This window comes from Nansenia antarctica (genome assembly GCF_963989245.1).
Source record: "Nansenia antarctica genome assembly, chromosome: 5".
In the NCBI taxonomy this organism is placed as follows: domain Eukaryota; kingdom Metazoa; phylum Chordata; class Actinopteri; order Argentiniformes; family Microstomatidae; genus Nansenia; species Nansenia antarctica.
The window spans coordinates 9,707,721-9,728,022 of NC_137690.1; the positions used below are offsets into that span (position 1 = coordinate 9,707,721).

Here is a 20,302-nt window from a genome sequence, read left to right on the forward strand (position 1 = left end):
TCCGACTCCAGTGAAATACTGTTTATTCAAATAAAAGACGGCCCCATGTTGTAACACGCCCCTTGTCTTAAAGCTACAGATGACATGGTTTCATATCCACACGGATATGGACAGAATTGCAAATGACTTGCTGTTGTGCTGCAAATTAGTTATTGAAATAATCATGCAACGCTGTAGATCTATTTGCACGAGGTGCGTGCGCGTGTACACAGGTTATTACTCAGGTAGGGAACACACACGTGCACGCACACTGTCACACACACACACACACACACACACACGCACACGCACGCCTAAAGCTACAAACTTGTCCATATCTTTTCAAATTCAATGTATGAATTCAACCATGAAAAAACATTTTCTACCTCGAACAAGTTTTCGCCTAATGACTCCCACTTCAAATCAGGCTTATTCACATCACAACATCAAAACTCAATGTGGCATCATTTAGAACATTTTATGAAACATTTAAATGTGATATCAATCAACTAATATGAAACAATGTACATGATGACAACATACTGAATCAAAACAAATACACATAGATATACACATAGTTACACAATGTTTGGCATACATTTTGGGCTTCAGCATACAGCATTTGTTCAATTCACATTAACCTATAGTGAGTTTATTGTACCTGATACAATTGCATTCCATAGCCATGTGTACTCTATGATATTTAGCGCTTACAGTCATAATACACGTTTCTTTTCAACCACTGGTACCTTATATCCCATGATTGACTGACTACAGCAGGTCTGAATTTTATTTAAACACAATCAATCTGTCATACCTCATCTCTTCAGCATGGTGGTTGACGGTGGATTACAACTATATGTTTATCAATCTATAACACAAGCAGTGGGAGATGGTGGAGGTAGAAATTGGTAGACAGTGTGGTAGAAAGCCGAACAAGCCAGACCCCAGTAATCATTTACTATTAACTATGTGAGTCAACTTAATCATCTATGTTATGCTTTTATGTTTCAAAGTTCAGAATCTGTTTTAGGTCACTATGACATTGTAGAGGAGTGGCTGTTTCAATATGAGGCTGAACAACCTGTGATCATCAACGTCGCTAAAGGAAAATCCAGGCTCGCAAGAGTTGTCAAAATAAGGCTGGATTTTCTGGGTAAATGTCGCAAGATTTATAAAAAATAAGTCTGGGTTGTCCTTTAGCGATGTTGATGGAATACCCCCCCAAAATAATTTTGACCATCTCGACGTTGCAAACCCTAGAATCGTCTGATCTCACTGTGTATTGAGAAGAAACGGCTTAAGCTTCTAATAAATCTCCAGTGTTTCGATTCTAGACTAGTAAAGTAAACTACAACGGACTCATTGGAATAAACGGAATGGAACCAGGAGTAGTATCAAACGCACAGGTTTGATACCATTCCATTGATTACAATGAGCCCGTCCTCCAAATTCGACCTCCACGGCCTCCCCTGAACACAGTCATCTTCTCTTCCTTTGATGGTCCAGAGCGGCACAACTCGACCCGTCTGTGTTATTGCAGAGGAGAACTCTTAGTGGGAATCATGATCCTGGTTTCCATGCTTCTGATCAGAGGCACTGGGAGATTAGAGCCAGAGATTAGAGGTTAGAGTCATGTTATGCTTTAACATTAAGCTTGATTTCTTTTTCATTTTTTTTTAAAGTTATTTTTTCTGAGTGGGGCAGTCCCACTCATATTTTTCCTTTTAATGACAGGCACAGTAGAGATTATGACAGGAAGGATGGGTGAGAGAGAGAGAAGGGATGACATGCAGGATAAGTCCGCGGCTGGAATCGAACCGGGATCCCTGCGGTACATGGTCAGCGCTTAACACTTAATCAGCCATGAGGGGTCATTTGACCCCTGTGAGTAAAGAAACATTTTATATCTTTGCACTCAACCCTCCTTTCATACATTTTCCTAGATATGTGCGTTCTACCACCCAGTATCCTTACATTTTCAAAATCACATCAGGAGAAGCTAGTATAAAGCTATTTTGCAGTTTTTCTGTAGGAAGTAGGCTAATGTACAAGCGGCCAACTAGTGGTCGTTGTGTGTAAATAGCAGCTTAGCATTGTAAAAGAGGCGGCTCTTTTAGTAGGTAAAAAAGGCACGGCTGTTCTAGTGTTAATCCACTACGCCACCTAAGCGCCCCAAGCTTGATTTCTTAATATCTCCCAAGGCAGGTTTGTATTGTATGCTTAAGCCATACAATACATGATCATCTAAAGCATTTACGTACGTAAAAGCCTTCAGAAACAGTCTGATTTGACAACCTGCATGACGCGTGCTTGTGTGTGTGTGTGTGCGCGTGTCCCCTACCTGTGTAATAAACACAGGAATCCCAGCCCTCCTTCAACCAAGCAGAGTTTCGGGTCTCGTCTCTGGACTGGAGGTCTTTGTAGGCTGCAGATGGAACCGGACACATAACATGATTAGATTCAACTTTATTGTCATTACAGTGTACAGATATCAGACAACAAAATGTAGTTTAGCATCTAACCAGAAGTGCAAATAGTGATGTAGTGCAAATAGTGATGTAGTGCAAATAGTGATATTGTAGACATAGTGCAAGGACATAATACTATTAAAAAAAAAGGATATGTACAGTATGGTAAGTACAGTAGGTAGGTAGTAGGTAAATACAAGAGATGGATAACAATAAGCTATGTACAATAAGCTATGATAACAAAATGATATGTACAGTATGGTGTACACAGACGTATAATTAGAGCTTAATATGAAAACGAGGTATGTACAAGTATGTGCAAAAAATAAGTATGTGCGATAAATAATTAGTATGAATGAACAGTAGGCCTGTGAGCCTATCACAAACTAATAGTGCTAAGCCATTGTTACGTTACATTATATTATAGTACATAGCATTATTACTGCGATTTGATATGTGCCGGCCTACTCACCCCACAAATGGTGAACAACATACATGTCACCTATCTGAGAGAAGAATCCCCCAACGGCCTCATTGTTCTCTTGCCTGTATTTGATCGCCCGTGCCCTAGAGAGAAAATATAGCATAGTTCACTGAGGCTTTCATTGTTAGGCATTGTACACAGTAAATGTACTCTGATAGTCTGCATTCTTTTTCCAAACAAAGACCTGTTTGCAGCATCAGCACAATGTAAAGCCTTACCAATGATTCCCCCATTCAATCATGGTTCCAGGCTAGAAGAGGTGGAGAGATAGATGACAAGAATGCCGTTATTTGAGTTCTCATATTGAAGTATTATAACAGACATGGCTTATAAAACTTCAAAGCTAACCTGTATTCTATAGATGCTGAATGCAAGAGCAGAAAATTATACTAGTAAACAAAACATAGTACACACAATGCTGGGTAAACCTTAGACACATCACAGTCAGACCAGTTGGTCGGGTTTAGGAGCAGATGTACGGTGTAAGTTACAAAGGTAGGTACAATATTTGATTTGATTTATTAGGATGCCCATTAACTCTTCCTGGGGTCCACACAAAACATAAGAAATCATCACAAAACATATAGTTTAGTAGTTTTAGTTTTTAGTGAGCAACACAAAAACACATAACAAAGAAGAACCATTCACACACAAAAATAATTAAGAAGAAGAAATTAAGAAGTACAATTAAAATACTCAGCTAGGATGTAATGGGTATGATGTGTTGCTTTACTTGTTTTTTTAAACTGATTTTATTCTGGGTTTTAAAGATATGACCTGGTAGGGCGTTCCATTCAACCATAGCTCTATTTAGCACTGCACGTTGTTTAACATTTGTTTGAGTTTTTGGAATTGTGTAGTTACCACTGGTGGCATGTCTGGTGGGGTATGTGTGTGCATCAGAGCTGAGTGTAAGCTGCCTATACAAACAGACAGGGGTTTTCAGAACATTAATATTTTTGTACAAACGAAAGAAGTGATGCGTTTAGCCTCATCAACTTTTAACCAGAAGAGTTGGTCATGCATGTTGTTTATATTTGCTCTCATTGTTAACTGCAGGGCAAGCTGAGCTGTTCTGTTATGAAACCGTTGTAGCTTCCCTAGATTTCTTTTAATAGTGCCTGACCATGTTAGTTTACAGTCTAAAGTTACACCAAGAAGCTTTGTTTCCTGTACTTGCTCAATAGCAACATTGTTCATTACCAGATTCAGCTGTGGTTTATAGCTTATTATACAACAGTTAGTTCCGACCAAGTAATTTGATTGGACAAGAGGCATTCCATATGATATAAAGTATAACAGCACGGGGACTTTTAACAGCACTGGGACTATATGTATCACTCCGAAATGACCGTTAATACAAAGTAGCTAGCCTGCAGATGTTTGTGTTCAGGTTACTAGGCAACAGTCCAGTTGCGGAACCATTTTTTGTTGACGGAGCCAAAATAAATGATTAAATAAACAAACCAATAATAATCTGTTGTCACTTATTACTGTTAACTAATACATTGCGCTGTAGAACTGTTGTATAAAAGCAATATCACACGAGAGGGAGTGCTGTTATACTGAATATCAGCACGGCTGTGATTGTCTTCGGTAGTCGGCCTGCGGCCTCGTATCTACGACCGAATCACAGCCGTGCTGATATTCAGTATAACAGCACTCCCTCTCGTGTGATATTGCTTAAATTAGTGTTTTGCTCCAAATACAATGCTCTTATTCTTAGATATGTTCAGGACAAGTTTGTTTTCAGTGATCCAGTTAAATACTATCTGCAGCTCTTTGTTGAGGGCTGAGGAGAGTTGCTTAACTGTTGGTGCAGACATGTAGAGTGTTGAATCATCTGCATACAATATGTTGTTCAATCACCATGTATATTTGTATAAGTACATTTAGGCCTTAGTATCTCCATGTTTCTGAACATAGATAATAAAAGAGAACATAGATAATAAAAGAGATTTAACATTTATGTTGGAAGACCTACCCAGGCTAGTTTCTTACCCTGAGTTGGTATGTGCGCATCTCATAGATGTTTGGTCCTGGTCTTGGTATTGGCTCGTTCCAGAAGCTGAACTCTAGCAGAAGTTGGTTCCGCCGTGAGATCAGCATTTTACTCCTCTCCTTCATAGTAAAACACAGGGTTTGAAAAAAAATCATCAAACACTGAAGATAAGAACATCTTAGAGGCTAGCAGTAAAATTGGCTGTTTGTTGTTTATTATGTATGTGTTTTCAATGCTCCACTATATGCTTTCAGACAGATATATTGGTGTGAAATGTGTTTGCTGTATCCAGTATGCTTCCTTTTTACTCATAAGTTGTCAATGTTTTATTATTGTGCAGTACCTTATTATTGTTCAATTTGTTCAAGCATTCAGTCAAGGCTGGGTAGCCTCCAGTATATCTCCAGAGGTGCACTACAACAAAAAGACAGCAGATGTCACTGTTGCATCGTCCAAACCATTAGACTGTGCCAGCAAGAGGGACATCTTGACTTCCTTATACTAGTGCTCACACACCTTAAAAGCATGTGTTAAATAGAACTATTTTACCATAGACCATTGCATTAGACTATATTCAGGATTTCAATATATACAATTTCTTCTTTTTAAATGGCCTTAATAGTTTGATTTCTCTCTCAGTTGATGTACTCTAGCGGCTAGCCCATACCTGCTTGGTCTTGGTCTCCGTACCAGGTGTTCCAGCTGCCCACGACCTCACAGGGATAGTCCTGGTCACAGTGGAGTTTGTAATGCACCTCAGCCCTGGGGTCATGAGAAGAAGAAGAAGAAATACAAAGAATTGATTAGTGGAGTGATATACGTCTGTATCACCCTTTATCACAGTCCAAGACGGACACCTAATGCTACAGCCAATAACAAGAGAGAACGTTTACAGCACATATTATGAGTAGAATAAAAAGGAAAGTGTCAAAATGTACTCACTCAAGATTGTTATATGCTTCCAGGCACTCTGGCTTGACATTGTGAACTGAGAGAGAAAGTACAGAAACACAAACCAACAATCAAATCTCAATGATGTGAATCAGCAATCCAAAACATTTTCACAACTAAATTAATAATATTATATACAATGTTGTTGCGAGTCTTTCTTTAGAAGCAGATAGATTGACACACTGATATTGAATATGTATTTCCTTTATCTCAACCCTTGTGTTGCATTTGTTGTTGTTGTTGTTGTTGTTGTTATTGTTGCTGTTGTTGTTTTAAAGTCCCTCTGGACAAAAGCATCCAATTAAGTTAATAATTTCACTGTTTACCACAGAGAGAAATCCAATGTCTCACAGAGGTTAAGCTAAAATGTAAAATGAAGTCACTGTAATTAAGTCACTGTAATTGTACCACATTAGGTTACATGTGTCCTCTTAACAACACCTTTATCATTAAAGCATGAGTTGGGGGGGGGGGGGCAATGGTAGTCCAATGGAAGATACGCACACTGCATTTTGTACAGGTTGCTTGTCTCCTTTTTGGACAGCAGGTTGGAGTGGGCATCTTTCCTGGCATCCACTTTATGCACAAACATGGAACTGAACCATCCTTTGTCACTCTTCTCTGAATACCTCCTACACAATAAAAGAGATAACAAAAATGTTTTGGAAGGTTCAGAAACAACAAAGCACTGGTCACAGAAGAGGAGATGATTGCCACTGTAGAATAAGGCTTTGAACAGTACAGGTCATGAAACCACCGTAGGTCAACAGGTGGCAGAAAACAGAGGATCACACCATTTTGTATGATATCATTCCTCATTCCATTGCGGTACAATGACCCCCACCCTCTGATTTCTACCTCCACCAGCCTCCCCCTGAATTACACCATGGGTAGGACTGTAGTCAAATTGACATTTACACTTAGCCAGGTAAGATGACTGAGCACCAGCATTGAAGAAGCTCATTGATACGCTGTGAACTGTCATCCCCATCATCAAGTTCGTTGTTTGGTACCTGTACTATATCAATGACAATAAAGACCATTCATTCATTCATTCATTGATTCATTCATTCAGAGGGACTCTTGGGGATATCTGGCTTTGTTAGTGGCTCAGTAGCACAATATTAGGCTAAATCAAGGAAATCACTGATTAGAAATAGTTAATCTACTCTGGTGTCACTAACTCGAAGCAATTAGTGATTGATTACGTGATAGACTAAACTAAGGCATGCAGACAGAAAGACTCCCCAAGATATTGGCTTTCCTTCAACTGTATGGTGTCAACAGCTGGCAGTGCATGCTGATAGAAGCTATTATTGTGCAGTTGAATAGTGAAACTTTGTTGTGTAGTAGAGAATAGTGAAAGTTGTATGATGTTTTGAAAACACGTTCTCTGTTGCGATGTTATGACACTTCAGGTTTTAGCTTATTTGTTTAGGTTAGTTTGGATCAGTCCAGAATTGATAACGCTGCAAAAATAGATAATCCTCCATGAGACAAAGTTCAGTGCAGCCCAGGCAGCAAATGATTAAAAGTTGGACACTTGTTGCACCTTTTCCTGATTTATCACTATCACATGATTTATCACTATCACATGAGTTATCACTACTGGCTGCTGACAGTCCAGTTGCAACATCAACATCATCATCAAAAGATTAAATGTTTTTTTTTATTTTTTTTTTATCAACCACTTAAGGTCTATTAGATATTCATGCTTGAAATTCTGCAGTTGTCAATGAGCTTATGTAAGAATAAGCATTCGTGAAGTTAGAATTAGAAGGTTCTATCTCCATTTTTGTCAAAATTGAGTTTTTTACATAAGCTGATCCATTAGGTGTTTATTAATGCCTGTGTGGTGTTATTTTTTTAAATGTTGACTTTTTTAAGTTAGTAATTCATAAAATACAAAGGTTCCATCTCACAAAACATAATGGAATGTAAAAACTTTGACGCTCAATATCTCTGAACTACCCTAAACGGAGATAGAACCTTATCATAGAAGCTCATGCATTGGCATTACAAATACTCTTTAGGGGAATCAAGAAGAATACCGATATATAATCAAATCACTTATCTTCCAAATTAAACATGATTTCGCTTTACCTTGCGACCTGCAACTTGACAGCTGCATTCTTGTACAGTAACAGGCCTTTTGGTAACATTGAACACGTCGCCGCCATCTGCTGAACTGTATCCAAACCCCTCAGCGAAGTTGTGACGAGAGGTAAACACAGAGGTAATGTGAGCTAATGTTTAACTCACAAGAAGTAACCTGTCTGTCTGGCTGAATCTCACGCAGGCCTATTAGCCGCGCAGGGCTTTTAAAAAAAGACATACCGTAATATTCAGCATGCGCGATGACGCACAGCGCTGGGGTTGGTTGGGCAGATACACTCACTGAACACTTACTGGGTAGGGCCTCCCTTTGCTCTCAAACAGTTTCACAGGGTATTTTGTATTTTGTACAGGTACTTTGTAATGTATTAACGGTAATTTCGGAGTGATACATATAGTCCCAGTGCTGTTATACTGTATATGGAATGCCTCTTGTCCAATCAAATTACTTGGTCGGAACTAACTGTTGTATAATAAGCTATAAGGGTCATTTTTTTATACGGTGCCATTTGGACTTCATAACTTGTGAAAAATAAATTGTTGATTTATCTATATTGTAATGTTCTATTATATAAAGGACATATCTAGCTTGCTGAAAAACATAGTGTTCGAGCTCAGGCACCTACATTTTATTTTATTTAGAATACCCTCTGTAGTTGAATAGGGCGAGTGTCTCCAGAACAGAGTGGACACATAACAGGGTGGACACTAACAGGGTGGACATTTTGAGTTAAAGTTAGCCTTTAGACTGCCTGTGTTAGCATAATGCCTAGAATGACCATGAATACTTGATGAGGAATCTAATTTGCACTAAATACTTTTTTTGATGAAAGTATTCAATTTGATTGATCTCCTCAATATTTAGGCATAACAGGGTGGACACATTATGGTCAACCACATTAAACTCACTGGATAAAAACATAAAAATCAGATGGTAAAAGAGGTAGAAAATCACACAGCTTACAACATTTGAAATCCCCTCCACTGATGTGATGTCACCTCATGAGAGTGATGTGATTGAGAAATATGGTTTTCTTTTAAAAGGGACATTGACACAGAATAACAGGGTGGACAGTGATCGCAGGGACAAGCAATATTGTAAGCAAACCCTTAATTTTTTGTACCCAAAAAAAAAAGAGGATAAAAACTATATTTGATTTCAATAGATATTGATCAGGAAAATTAAATAATAATAACATATTTGGAAATGTATATGTTTTTAATAGTTATTTTTTGGATTGAAGTTTAATGAACAACACTGGGGACATCCCAAATCCCATGCAAAATCCAATTTACATCTTTAACCAAAGCTTTTAAAATGTAGAAAACAACAACTTAGAAGCCCATATCATTGTATTCATAATAATTTAAATAACAATTGACTATACATGAAAAACCTAATGGAATTAGTATTTGTCCAAATTTAGACAAAATACAACATGATTTAGTACTGGGGACAGAAAAGGCACCGTATAAAAAAAATGACCCATAAACCACAGCTGAATCTGGTAATGAACAATGTTGCTATTGAGCAAGTACAGGAAACAAAGCTTCTTGGTGTAACTTTAGACTGTAAACTATCACAGCCTCAATCCTTCGTGGTATTGATTCCACCACAAGACATTGGAAACATTCCTTTGAGATACTGGTCCATGATAACACGATTGCGTCACGCAATTCAGGTTTTTCCAGGTGCACTTAGTTTCAAGATGTGCATCTCCTGTTCTACCACATCCCAGAGGTGTTGGATACAGATCCTGTGTTCATGTTTGAGACGACTTTTGCTATGTGACATTTTGCATTATCATGCTGGAAGTAGCCATTAGATTAGAAGATAGGTATTAGATTAGGTAGACCTATAGTGGCCATGAAAGGATGCACATAACGGGCCTGCGCCCCGGGCCGATGTAAAAGTTGGATGGGGGGCGCATTATAAATAAAATTAACATTAACATTAACATTAAAACATGGTCAGCAACAATACTCAAATAGGCTGTGGCATTCAAGAAATGATTGATTGGTATTAAGGGGCCCAAAGTGTGCCAAGAAAACAAACGCCCCCCACGCCATTTCACCACCTCCACCGGCTGTAGGCTACCGGTGTTCCTAATAAAGTGTTCGGTGTATATTCGGGGTTGGGGTATCAAGGGTCAATTGAATGACTTGGCCTGCTTTTTCCACACTCAATAATTATTTGATGAGACCAACATTTCAAAAATTGTTTTATTGATGCTATTGATGCTGCATGTTCCAAAATGCTCTATAAATGATTTTTGTGCATGTTTAATTGGCATAATAATAAATTGTCATGGTATTACCGCATATAACCTGTCCTCTTTCCACCAACAACACCAAACAGAGCTGCAAGGCCTGGGCTTTACAACATCATACATCCACTGGGACCATAGGCTACTGAAACATGTATTCACTCACTGTAAGTCGCTTTGGATAAAAGCATCAGTTTAACTGATGCTTTTATCCAAAGCGACTTACATTATAGTACTACACATGTTGTGTGTAGCCTATGTGTGTGTGTTTTTCTTAAATGTGTCTATTCTCCCACCATGTTTCACTCTCAGGTTTGGGAAGACATCTTTTACTGCGCTGAACAAATCTTCAAAGTCCTGGTTCACTGTGATGTCCTACAGAGAAAAAGAGGGGCATCCGGGGAAAGAGAGATGAGGTGAATTATTCAATAGAATCAAAGACTGAATCAAGGCAACAGAAAGAAAAGCATACAGTAAGGTTGTTGTTGTTGTTGTTGTTGTTTTGTACTTACAGAGAAGTCTAAAGTCTCCACAGCTGATTCTGGGTTCCCATGGATTGCCTTCAGAATTCCGTAACATCCAGCCGTCTGTATTGGATTCCGGCCCATCTAACCAAGGAGAGATGACAAAAGCATCACATGATCAGATACCATAGTGTCAATGACCAGCTACAGTTATCCAGCCATTATTTAGTGTCTCGAAAGACTTGTGATGTGTCATCCCATTGCACTCCTTTCTTGGTTATGCATGTTCTCCACTGCTTTTAACCCTCCGGTCGTGTTCGTTTCTCCCCCCTTACTTTGGTGTTCCCGGTCAAATTTGACCGGTTTGTTTTAACTGCTCTTACACAAAAAACATTAATCATCACCAAATTTTATTTAACACCCTTTCAAGCTGTAAACAATGTCTCAGACTAGCAGTTAACATGAATAACTGCAGTGAATATACAAAGAATAGACACTGAAAATGTAATGATTGTGGATGTGTTGGTTTGTATGGGGATGTTTTCCATCTGATGGATGAACATAATCTATGGTTACCCATTCATTTCCTATGGCGGTCATTTTTGACCGGGAACACCACAGGTGTTACAAAGTTGACTAAACCTCTCAGAATTCAATGAAAATGGTGATCTGCAATTTGACATGTTCAATGTAAGTGTGCCTAGTGTGGAGGATATCATAAGGCCTTGAGGCAATCAAATGTAAAACACAATATTTATGATTGATGAAAGTTGCAAATCGGTCAGATTTGACCCGAACACGACAGGAGGGTTAAAACCAAAGCCGGTCTTACGCTGAGGGCTTTGATTGTCTTGTTTACTTTGAGGCCCATGGCGAAGCGGATTGCACCTTCGGGGGGTATACGATTGTTACTGTGGGGGGGAAACAAACAAGTGTTGTGATTGTGAGAGAAGCAATATAAAACTGTTGCCGTTTACATTGTGAAGTGATGCAATGTTGTCCGTTTTGCGACCCCCTTTCAACATCATGAATTTTGAGCATTCTAGCAACACTCAACTTAAACTAGATGTTCAAAAACTCAACTTGAACTAGATGTCTAGATAACTGCCAGTGCTTCAAGAAGTACAGTTTGTTAATTTCGTTAAGATTACAAGATTACAAATCCATGTACCTGATATTTAACTCCTCGAGGCTGTTGTTGTCTCTGAGTGCCTCTCCTAAAGCAATGGCCCCATCTCTCCCCATGCCATTATAAGACAGATCCAGAGTTCTCAGAAAAATGTTAGCCTGGGACATTAAAAGAGAAAAGCATAATTCAATACAATCAACCTCTCAGTATGTTCACCTTGTGAATAAAACATTAAAGATCTCAGTGAGTCACAATGATCGATCGTAAGTGTCATTATTCTTATCGTTTGCTTCCAGTGTTCAGTTCAGACAGTGACAGCTTGAGCAGTTACCCCAAGGCCCTTAGCCAGAGCCACCGCTCCATCCCCCCTGATACAGTTCCAGGCCAGACTCAGTGACCTCATCCCTGTGTTCTCAGCCATTGTGTGACCTAGAATCTCTCCTGAGGGAGGAGAGAGACAGAGAAAGAGAGAGAGATAAACTTGACACCTGACAACTATAAAGTTCATGTCTGAGTTACAGTAATCAATCAATGCTCTTTGGGAGTTGTTCAAGTGTGGGTACAGTCACATTGTTTAAAAAGTACTTTTATGAAGGACGTTTTTTTTTGGGACTATAAAGTTCTATCTGTGCAGACCCATTTCAGTTTAGAACTATAAAATAACTATCTGCGGTCCAATCATAAGCCTGATCACTTCTGGGTTGCCAATCAAAAAACATGTTATTTAACCAATTGAGTTATGAAAGATAAGCATATTATAAAACCACTCTGATATGAGTTATTTTAGTTTAGTTGATTTATTTAGCACGATTAAAAAAAACAATGAGGGATGAGGGAGCGAAGCCCAGAAGGGTTGTACATAGTTCCACTCCCGTCAATATACTACAAAGAACACTTAATACATGTAAATAAGACAAGAGAAACCACAAACAAAATCATATCCATGGGGCAAAACGGTAGGATAGCAGAAAATAAATAAATAATAATATATATTTTTTTTTAAAATATGAATATGCAGACAGACCTTATTGTTCAAATGCCTTAATTACTCCCATTCATTCATATGGAGCTGTGTATGCTTTCTGAATGTATGGTTGAACAAGCTTCTTTTGAGACATGTATGGAGTGTTTGGCCAAGATGCAAGATGCAAGACTGTATGAAGAGTTTTGACAATGTGAATTCAGTTTTGAACACTGCGACTAAGCAATCGTAAAAAAAATGTTGACCTAAAGTGGCTTGGAGCAGAAGCAATAACTGGAAGATCTAATAAAGCCTTGATGAATTTGATTGGCATTGTTTATCATTGGTCAATATGCAAGGGGGTGTTCCTATGAGGTTGCATTCCTACCATATAGATAACGATGACAAAATGATACATTCTTACATGTCAGGGATTGTGGGAAAATAGTAAATATCCAATATGAGTGTATACATCATAGCCAAACCCACTGATCCTCCAAGAAGAGGCAGTGAAGATAACTTTCTCCACAGACAAGGCAGTTGTTTTCATTTCAATTACTTCAAACATATCTGCTGCCGCATACCCTGTCATTCATCCAGCCTGGCCACCCAGAAGGCTCCTGTCCCAAACCTAATCCATATGGTAAGTGACTGAGCTTTTAATGAAGGAGAATATCCTTGACCTTTATATGCCACAATCTGCTACAAAGTCTGTTTCTGCTTTTGCAATATGTCATCGGTATGTTTTATTTTTTTCTCAGTCAATGATTGGCAATGCAGTTTTGGCAACTGAGTCTATGTCATAACGATGAGAACCAGTGGATGTTTTCGTCACCCTACTGGTTACCTATATACATATGTCTCTAAGGATTGATAAGGACATTTTCTTGCTAAGGAATTCAAGCAAGGCACTTTCTTTAACCAAGTCATAGGTAAGAAAGTTGATTTGTTTATCTTACAGCTAAGCTCTGTGCACCATACCAGAGGCGAAAGTGGAGGCTTTTTATGCAAAAACTGTCAATTGTTTCGCTGTGACTGTGGGACTCGCTAAGACATGAATGAAAACGTCCATGAGAAGGGAAGATTTCATGTTATTCTAAATCAGAATTCACTGTGCAATATTCATGCGTATTCATGCATATTTTATATGTGTTTATGCATTGTGGGCAGGTTTAGCCCACACTGTGACATAGGGGTTTGACTACCTACCTGCGGCCTCTCCCATCCTGTTGTGACTGAGGTCCAAGGTCTCCAGCTTGGTGTTGCTGGTCAGGGCCTGACCCAGGTGCTGCGCGGCACGGTCGTTCAGCTGGTTGCCTGAGAGACGGAGCATCATCAGGGTGGTATTCTCCAGGAGCATGCTGGACAGGGTCTGTGCCCCCCACTCGCCAAGCCTGTTGTCTGACAGATCCACCTCTGACAGGGACACATAGAGAGGTCAGAGGTCACACAGGGTTTGAGGACACCGTGGATGTGCTGACTAACTGTCTGCTCCTTCGGTTGGCTGTGTTCCAATCCAGTGCACTCACTCACTCCCTATATTTGGACTCCGGTATTTGGTTTGAGGTGTACCAAAATTCAAATCATATTCTTCAACTATTTTATTTTTTTTGTGTATGAAATCTTATAATCTTTATTTTCATAATCTGTAAAAAAAAAAAAATATATATATGTATATTTAAAAATGCCCTACTTGGGGATTTTTTCACCAGGCTGAGACCCTGTCACATGGTGTAAACTACCTGGTCTATACTTGCAACTGTCCAAAAGCTGTAGAGGTCGAGGGCAGGGAATCAGAACTCAAGCCTAAGATCTTTAGGGCAAACAGATCTCCTAGGGACCTATTGAACAATGTAGTGGCAGTTTTTGTTCAAATGAATAAGTCAAAATGTGTTGTTAAAATCTAAGGTGTAGCTAATTTCTACCACTTTGTTCAAATGATCACATGATGTTCATGATGATCACATGATCTTAGGTGATAATTAATCAGTCAGGAATCAGTCCAACAGGTTAAATATTCATAGTCTTCAGAATTGCCATAATTAGACACTTAATTACAGTACAACTGTTGGAATCCTTGTGGCGGATAATGACATAGTGAAGAGTGAACAACCTAGCCTGCCAGCCTCTGAGAAAAGGAATTACGCCAGCAGATAGAACCTGAGGTGGTCTTGCAGGTGTAAAAATAACAACCCTCACAATCTTCCTTATGTCGTTGAACTGCACGTACAGAGAGCTATACACTAAATGAATGTTAAATGTGGACCTGAGGTGTTGGGGCGTACATGGGCTGAGAGTGTCACGGGTGTAGGCGTGGGCGTGGGTGTGGGTGGCAACACAGAGAGAGACTGAGAGAGAGAGAGAGAGAGAGAGAGAGAGAGAGAGAGAGAGAGAGAGAGAGAGAGAGAGAGAGAGAGAGAGAGAAAGGGAGGGGGGGGGGCACCTGTGATGTAACAATTTTCCTTTAGCATCTCGGCCACGGAAGCCCCGCCCATCCCCTCCATCCAATTATCCCGTAGGTTTAACCTCAGGATGGAAGTGTTGGTTACCAAGGAAACCGCCAGCGCTTTGGTACCCTGGAAACACATATTTCACAAAGTGAGATTTTTTTTGCTCTCAACTGTCCCCCCCCCCATCTGTTGTTTTCTTTGTCTTTTTTAATAAAGTAGGCTGTGAAAGAAGCCGTGTGTGTCTGTTTTCCTACGGTAGCTATTATGAATGCACTTCACCCATCGAATGGATGTCTATAATGACCCCCCCCCCCCCCCTCCCTCTGTATTCAATGACCCGTGAAGCCCTTTAGTTGCATGGTTAGACTAATGAAGTCCTAGGAGGTCATGCAGAGGTGTGGGTCGAAGAATAAGACTTGAAACATGATTATAGTTTAAGCCGGCTAATGAGAGAGCACTGGATATCATACAAGAGACCTCACCTCACCTGATCTAGCCCCATCAGAAGATCATCATGTTGACCAGGGGAGGCTGGTGGAGGTAGTAATCGGAGGACGGGCTCATTGTAATGCATGGAACAGAAAAAGGAACGGTATCAAACACGCTGTGATATCGTTTGATACCATTCCTTATTCCATTCCATGCATTACAATGAGCCCGTCCTCCGATTACTAGCCTCCCCTGGTGTTAACGTGTATGCCGTTTCACTACCGGGACATATCACACTGGATAAGACTATCTTGTGGGCAATGAGATAACAAGTATTAGAGATAACAAGAATATGGCTACTGTGCTTTAAGGCACATACATGATAACTGACATGCACTGAGTTCAATGCTCACTTGCCGATCTTGCGTTTATCATGTGAATGCCGCTTTATAGGACTCATTTAATGCAAAGTGATACTTTTACCTCCGACCTTTCTCATGAAGTCTATGTAATGATGTAATAACAGGTGTTAAAGGAGTCATATATTATACACATGAACATGATGGTTGCTCATGAGAGCTGACTACATACTGTACAGCAGTGGAGGCTAGTGGAGGTAGAAATCGGAGGACGCATGGCATGAGGAATGGTATCAAACACGTGTCATTCAATTGCATGAATTATAACTTCTACGGCCACCACCGCCCCCTGCTGTACAATCATCAAACTGTTATTTGGGTAAGCCAATCGGCTGGGCTGGCATCAACCTGAGAGCTGAACCAAACAAGTTACCGTCTCTGTTCGTGACATCTGACATGTGACCCTTACGACCTTTACGTGTTCATTGATCTGATCTGATAGGATAGGTGACAGTGATATGAATGTAATGAATGAATATGTAAACCCTCCTTTCACCCACAAACTCCTATCAGATAGAGGGTAACCAGGAGAGAAGGGGAGGGATGGGCACATCATTCCATTATTGAAACAGGGCGTTGGCCTTTACTTGCGGCCCCCGAAGCGTGGTACTGGTGCGTCATCATAATCATTATTCAAACAGGGTGTTGCCCTTTACCTGAGGCCCCAGGCCGTGGTGCGTCATGTTCAGCTCACTGCTTTGCATGTGTCTGAGGGCGTACGACGCCGGGACCACCTGGTACAGTCTGCACGCTTCCTTGTAACGGGTCTGCCCTGTGGGGTCGTACGCCTCCCGCACATCTGGAAGGTTAAAAATACACATAGTAGATCAGAGCCGTTCACCATCAAGGCACTGAGACTGCGTTGTTATCCTCCAAGACTATAGCCTGTCAGTTTTGACTTGAGACATTCCCTGGTGGCCCATTGGTTTCACCATGATGGGGAGGATAGCGCATTCATAACACCAGATGGCCATCACGTACGGCGGAAGAGGCCTAAATAAAAAAGCCCAGATGAAGTCATTAGAATGCAGAACAGGGATGTGTGTGCATGCAGGATTGTGTGTAGGTGTTTCTACTCCTTCAACGAATCATGAGAGGAAGCAATGAGGGGGAGGGTGGGAGGGAGGGATTCACAGTTGAGCATCTGAGAATGATACTTAGTATGATTAAATGAGTATGATCAAATAATTAGATGTACAGTGGGGCTTTCAGGGGAAAAAAGATAAGAGGTTTCTTTTCACTAGAGAGCATGAGAGCTAGAGGAATCAAAGAGAGAAGAGGCGAGAGACAAAGGAAGATATTGTTAGAGACCGAGAGAATGTCACGGTGAAATTAAACAGTTAATGTCGAACGAATGACTCATATCAGTTCGCCATTTCTTTTCCAGAGAGAGAGATAGAGAGTGAGTGTGTGTGTGTGTGTGTGTGTGTGTGAGAGAGAGAGAGCGAGAGAGAGAGAGGGAACCACACACTGTGCCCCTTAGCTCTCTAACACCCTTTATCCAACTTGTGATGATTCGCCCACCTTCTTGTATCCTCTTTTTTAATAAGATCCGGCTCTCAGCTAGCTACCTCCAAGCTCCAGGTCCATGTCAGAGTCTTCGCTGGTGATGTCTCTGTCTCTCCCCCCGCCGACCTCTTCATCTTCGTATTCATCCTCCTCTTCCTCCATCTCACCCCCATCTGGCACCTCCCCCTCAGGGCTGCAGGGTCGAGCTGTCGGCCCACACGAGGAGGCTCCTGAACAGGTCACTCCCTACCAGGGGGAGGAGGGGCGCGGCAGGAGTGGGAAGGGGAGGGGGGAGATAGATGGAGGAGAGCTGTCATTGTCTACCAGACAGAGAGGAGAGTCAAAGTGTCTGAGGGCCTGAGGAAATGTTGACAGTCTACTCATAGCTGTTATGGGATTTCTGACAGGGTCTGTTTTACAGTGTGCCTGCTTTGGGCCATGGGGTGGCTTGACGCATGCCAGTATTTTGGAGACACAGTACCAAGCCAAGCCAGAACCAGATAGAGAGAAACAGAGAGGGATCCCCAGACTATTTTAATCATGCATCCCACATATAAAGTGACAGAATTATTTTTATTGGCAAGTATATTTGCACATATAGGAAGTTGACTTGGTGAGGTTGTGCATAGGACATAAAAACCGGGGTGGGAAGGATCAGCGATGATCGATGATCAGCGATGATGTCTTACTGGTCTTGGAGTGGAACAGGTCCAGGACAGATGGCAGGTTCTCGGCTGACCGAATAATCCACTGTAGTCTGCCACTGTCCTTGGCAGTGGAGGCAGCGAACCAGAAGATAATCGATGAGCTGAGGATGGACTCGATGATGGACGTCGCCTCTTCCATCTCAGGCGGTTGAAAAAGTTTGGCTTAGGGCCTAAGATCATAGGGGCAGAAGAGGCACAACCGAGAGCATCCTGACAGGTTGCGTCACTGCCTGGTACGGGAACTGCACTGTCCAAATTCGCAAAGCGCTGCAAAGGGTAGTGCGGATAGCTGTGAAGATCAGTGGATGTGAGCTTCCCTCCATCCATGACACCTATCATCACGACACCCCAATCAGAAACTGTTCGAGCTATTGCTGTCGGGGGAAACGGTATCGAAGCCTTGGGGCTAAAACCCAGAGGCTGAAAAACAGCTATTTCCCCCAAGCAATCAGGCTTCTGATGAAATACACTGGAAGGGTTCAAGGGACTGCCACCCCCCAGCCAACCCCACGCACACTGCGGATATGAATATATTGCTGTAGTTTGGCTGCTGCACACTACTGGATTACTTAGAAGGTCACGGCGACTGGTCTGTAGTCATTTAGGCCTGTGATCCTCGGCTTTTTGAGAACGGGGATGATGGTGGATGTTTTGAAGCAGGTATAGGTACCTTGCATTCAACCAGTGAGGTGTTATGTCGTGAGCACTGGAGATAGCTGATCTGTTTCAATGTAGAGGGGGAGACAGCGTCGGGTCCAGCTGCCTTGCGGGGGTTCAGTTTCTTTAAGAGTTTGTTGACGTCTCTCTCCTAGATGGAGAGAGGTGTGATGCGGGTGGGTTGGGGCTGTCTGGGTCCATTGTGTGTGGTGGGGTAGTGTCTCTGTCCAGGATGGGAAAAATAAGAGGTGTGATAACTGTGGAGGGGGGCTGGATGTATGAGTCAGAGTCAGGACTGGTCCGTTGTCTGTCGAATCTACAGTAAAAGTCATTCAGGTCATTTGCAAGTCTAAGGTCATCCATAGAGTGGGGGGATTTGTTTTTTTAACATGGATTTTTAATTCACAATTCACAATCCTCTCCATCCACCGTCTCAAGCAATGGAACCTGGTGGAGGACAGGCTGATTGTAATTCATAGAATGGAATCAAACGGGCTCCCTCCAATTTCTGCCTCCACCTGCCTCCCCTCCCCTGATCTCAAGTCTATGCTCTCCAGCCGTCTCCACTATCACTGTCTATATCATACTCTACCATCATAAATGTAATGGTAAATGGACTGCATTTATATAGCGCCTTATTCCAAAGCATTTTACAATGGCCTCTCATTCATCCATTCACACACGCATTCACACACCAATGGCGGCAAGCTACCATGCAAGGCGCCGACCCGCTCATTGGGAGCAATTTGGGTTTTTGACCAAAGGACTTCTCGACACGTGGACAGGAGGAGCCGGGGATCGAACCACCGACCATCACATACCTGGTTGTTGCTCTGGCTGAAGGCCTTCATAGCTCTGCTGAGTGGTCTGCTGCCACCCCCTCCCAGCGGCTCTCTCTCACCCTCTGTCTCAGCGTCATCGTCCTCCAACACTGATGGCAGCAGGGACTCTTTCGCCAACTTCTTCCCAAGCACCATATTTTCAGTGTGATAATTTCCGGCTCTTGTTAGATTTAGTTTCTTTTTCAGTCTACTCCAGTGGTTATTTGCTCACTTACACCCAATAAGGTGTTGTAGTGGTAATGCCACAGGGAGTTAAATCAGTGCAGACTTGGGTAACACTAATGCTCTCCTGTTGACCCCAGCTATCATGGGAGGGTCCACCAAGTAGTATTGTCGACTAACAAGCAGTCCAGCCAGTAAGGCAGCTGCAGGCATTATATCCAGGCTCCCACCCACCAATCCACAAGGGGCTAAGCTCACTGAGGCTGCTTTAATGTTTGGCTGATTTACTTTGTTGTCAGGTTAC

The 20,302-nt window shown here is 41.5% G+C and overlaps 2 protein-coding genes across 3 annotated transcripts; both read right to left on the reverse strand.

The window, feature by feature from the left end:
* Window positions 1–47: 47 nt before the first annotated feature.
* Window positions 48–8,106, reverse strand: nipsnap1 (nipsnap homolog 1 (C. elegans)). 2 transcript variants are annotated; one of them, XM_080532613.1, is made up of 10 exons: window positions 7,991–8,106; window positions 6,392–6,519; window positions 5,879–5,924; window positions 5,604–5,698; window positions 5,280–5,350; window positions 4,936–5,055; window positions 3,153–3,184; window positions 2,953–3,017; window positions 2,324–2,407; window positions 48–1,578 (listed from the first exon to the last, which is right to left on the reverse strand). In XM_080532613.1, exons 1-10 carry the CDS (start codon window positions 8,065–8,067, stop codon window positions 1,514–1,516), a joined length of 783 nt encoding a protein of 260 aa, XP_080388739.1. In that variant the 5' UTR covers window positions 8,068–8,106; the 3' UTR covers window positions 48–1,513. The 2 variants fall into 2 exon arrangements, with proteins under 2 accessions (XP_080388739.1, XP_080388738.1); XM_080532612.1 differs by having other exon boundaries at window positions 2,923–3,017.
* A 2,418-nt stretch (window positions 8,107–10,524) lies between these two features.
* Window positions 10,525–19,971, reverse strand: lrrc74b (leucine rich repeat containing 74B; the record flags this gene model as incomplete). Its single annotated transcript, XM_080531325.1, has 12 exons — window positions 10,525–10,644; window positions 10,782–10,877; window positions 11,566–11,644; window positions 11,905–12,020; window positions 12,194–12,303; window positions 14,033–14,239; window positions 15,267–15,399; window positions 16,778–16,920; window positions 17,693–17,836; window positions 18,320–18,476; window positions 19,008–19,145; window positions 19,816–19,971. The coding sequence occupies 12 exons, from the start codon at window positions 19,969–19,971 to the stop codon at window positions 10,525–10,527; spliced, it is 1,599 nt and encodes a 532-aa protein (XP_080387451.1).
* Window positions 19,972–20,302: the final 331 nt, after the last annotated feature.

What these genes read in the sequence shown, in the direction of transcription:
- nipsnap1 (XM_080532612.1), bottom strand. Translation starts at nt 8,067, where the DNA reads ATGGCGGCGACGTGTTCAATGTTACCAAAAGGCCTGTTACTGTACAAG. An exon ending in GAAGCATATAACAATCTTGA is followed by an intron (nt 5,699 to 5,878) that starts GTGAGTACATTT and finishes TCATGACCCCAG; the next exon opens with GGCTGAGGTGCATTACAAAC. An exon ending in TGCGCACATACCAACTCAGG is followed by an intron (nt 3,185 to 4,935) that starts GTAAGAAACTAG and finishes CACCTCTTCTAG; the next exon opens with CCTGGAACCATGATTGAATG.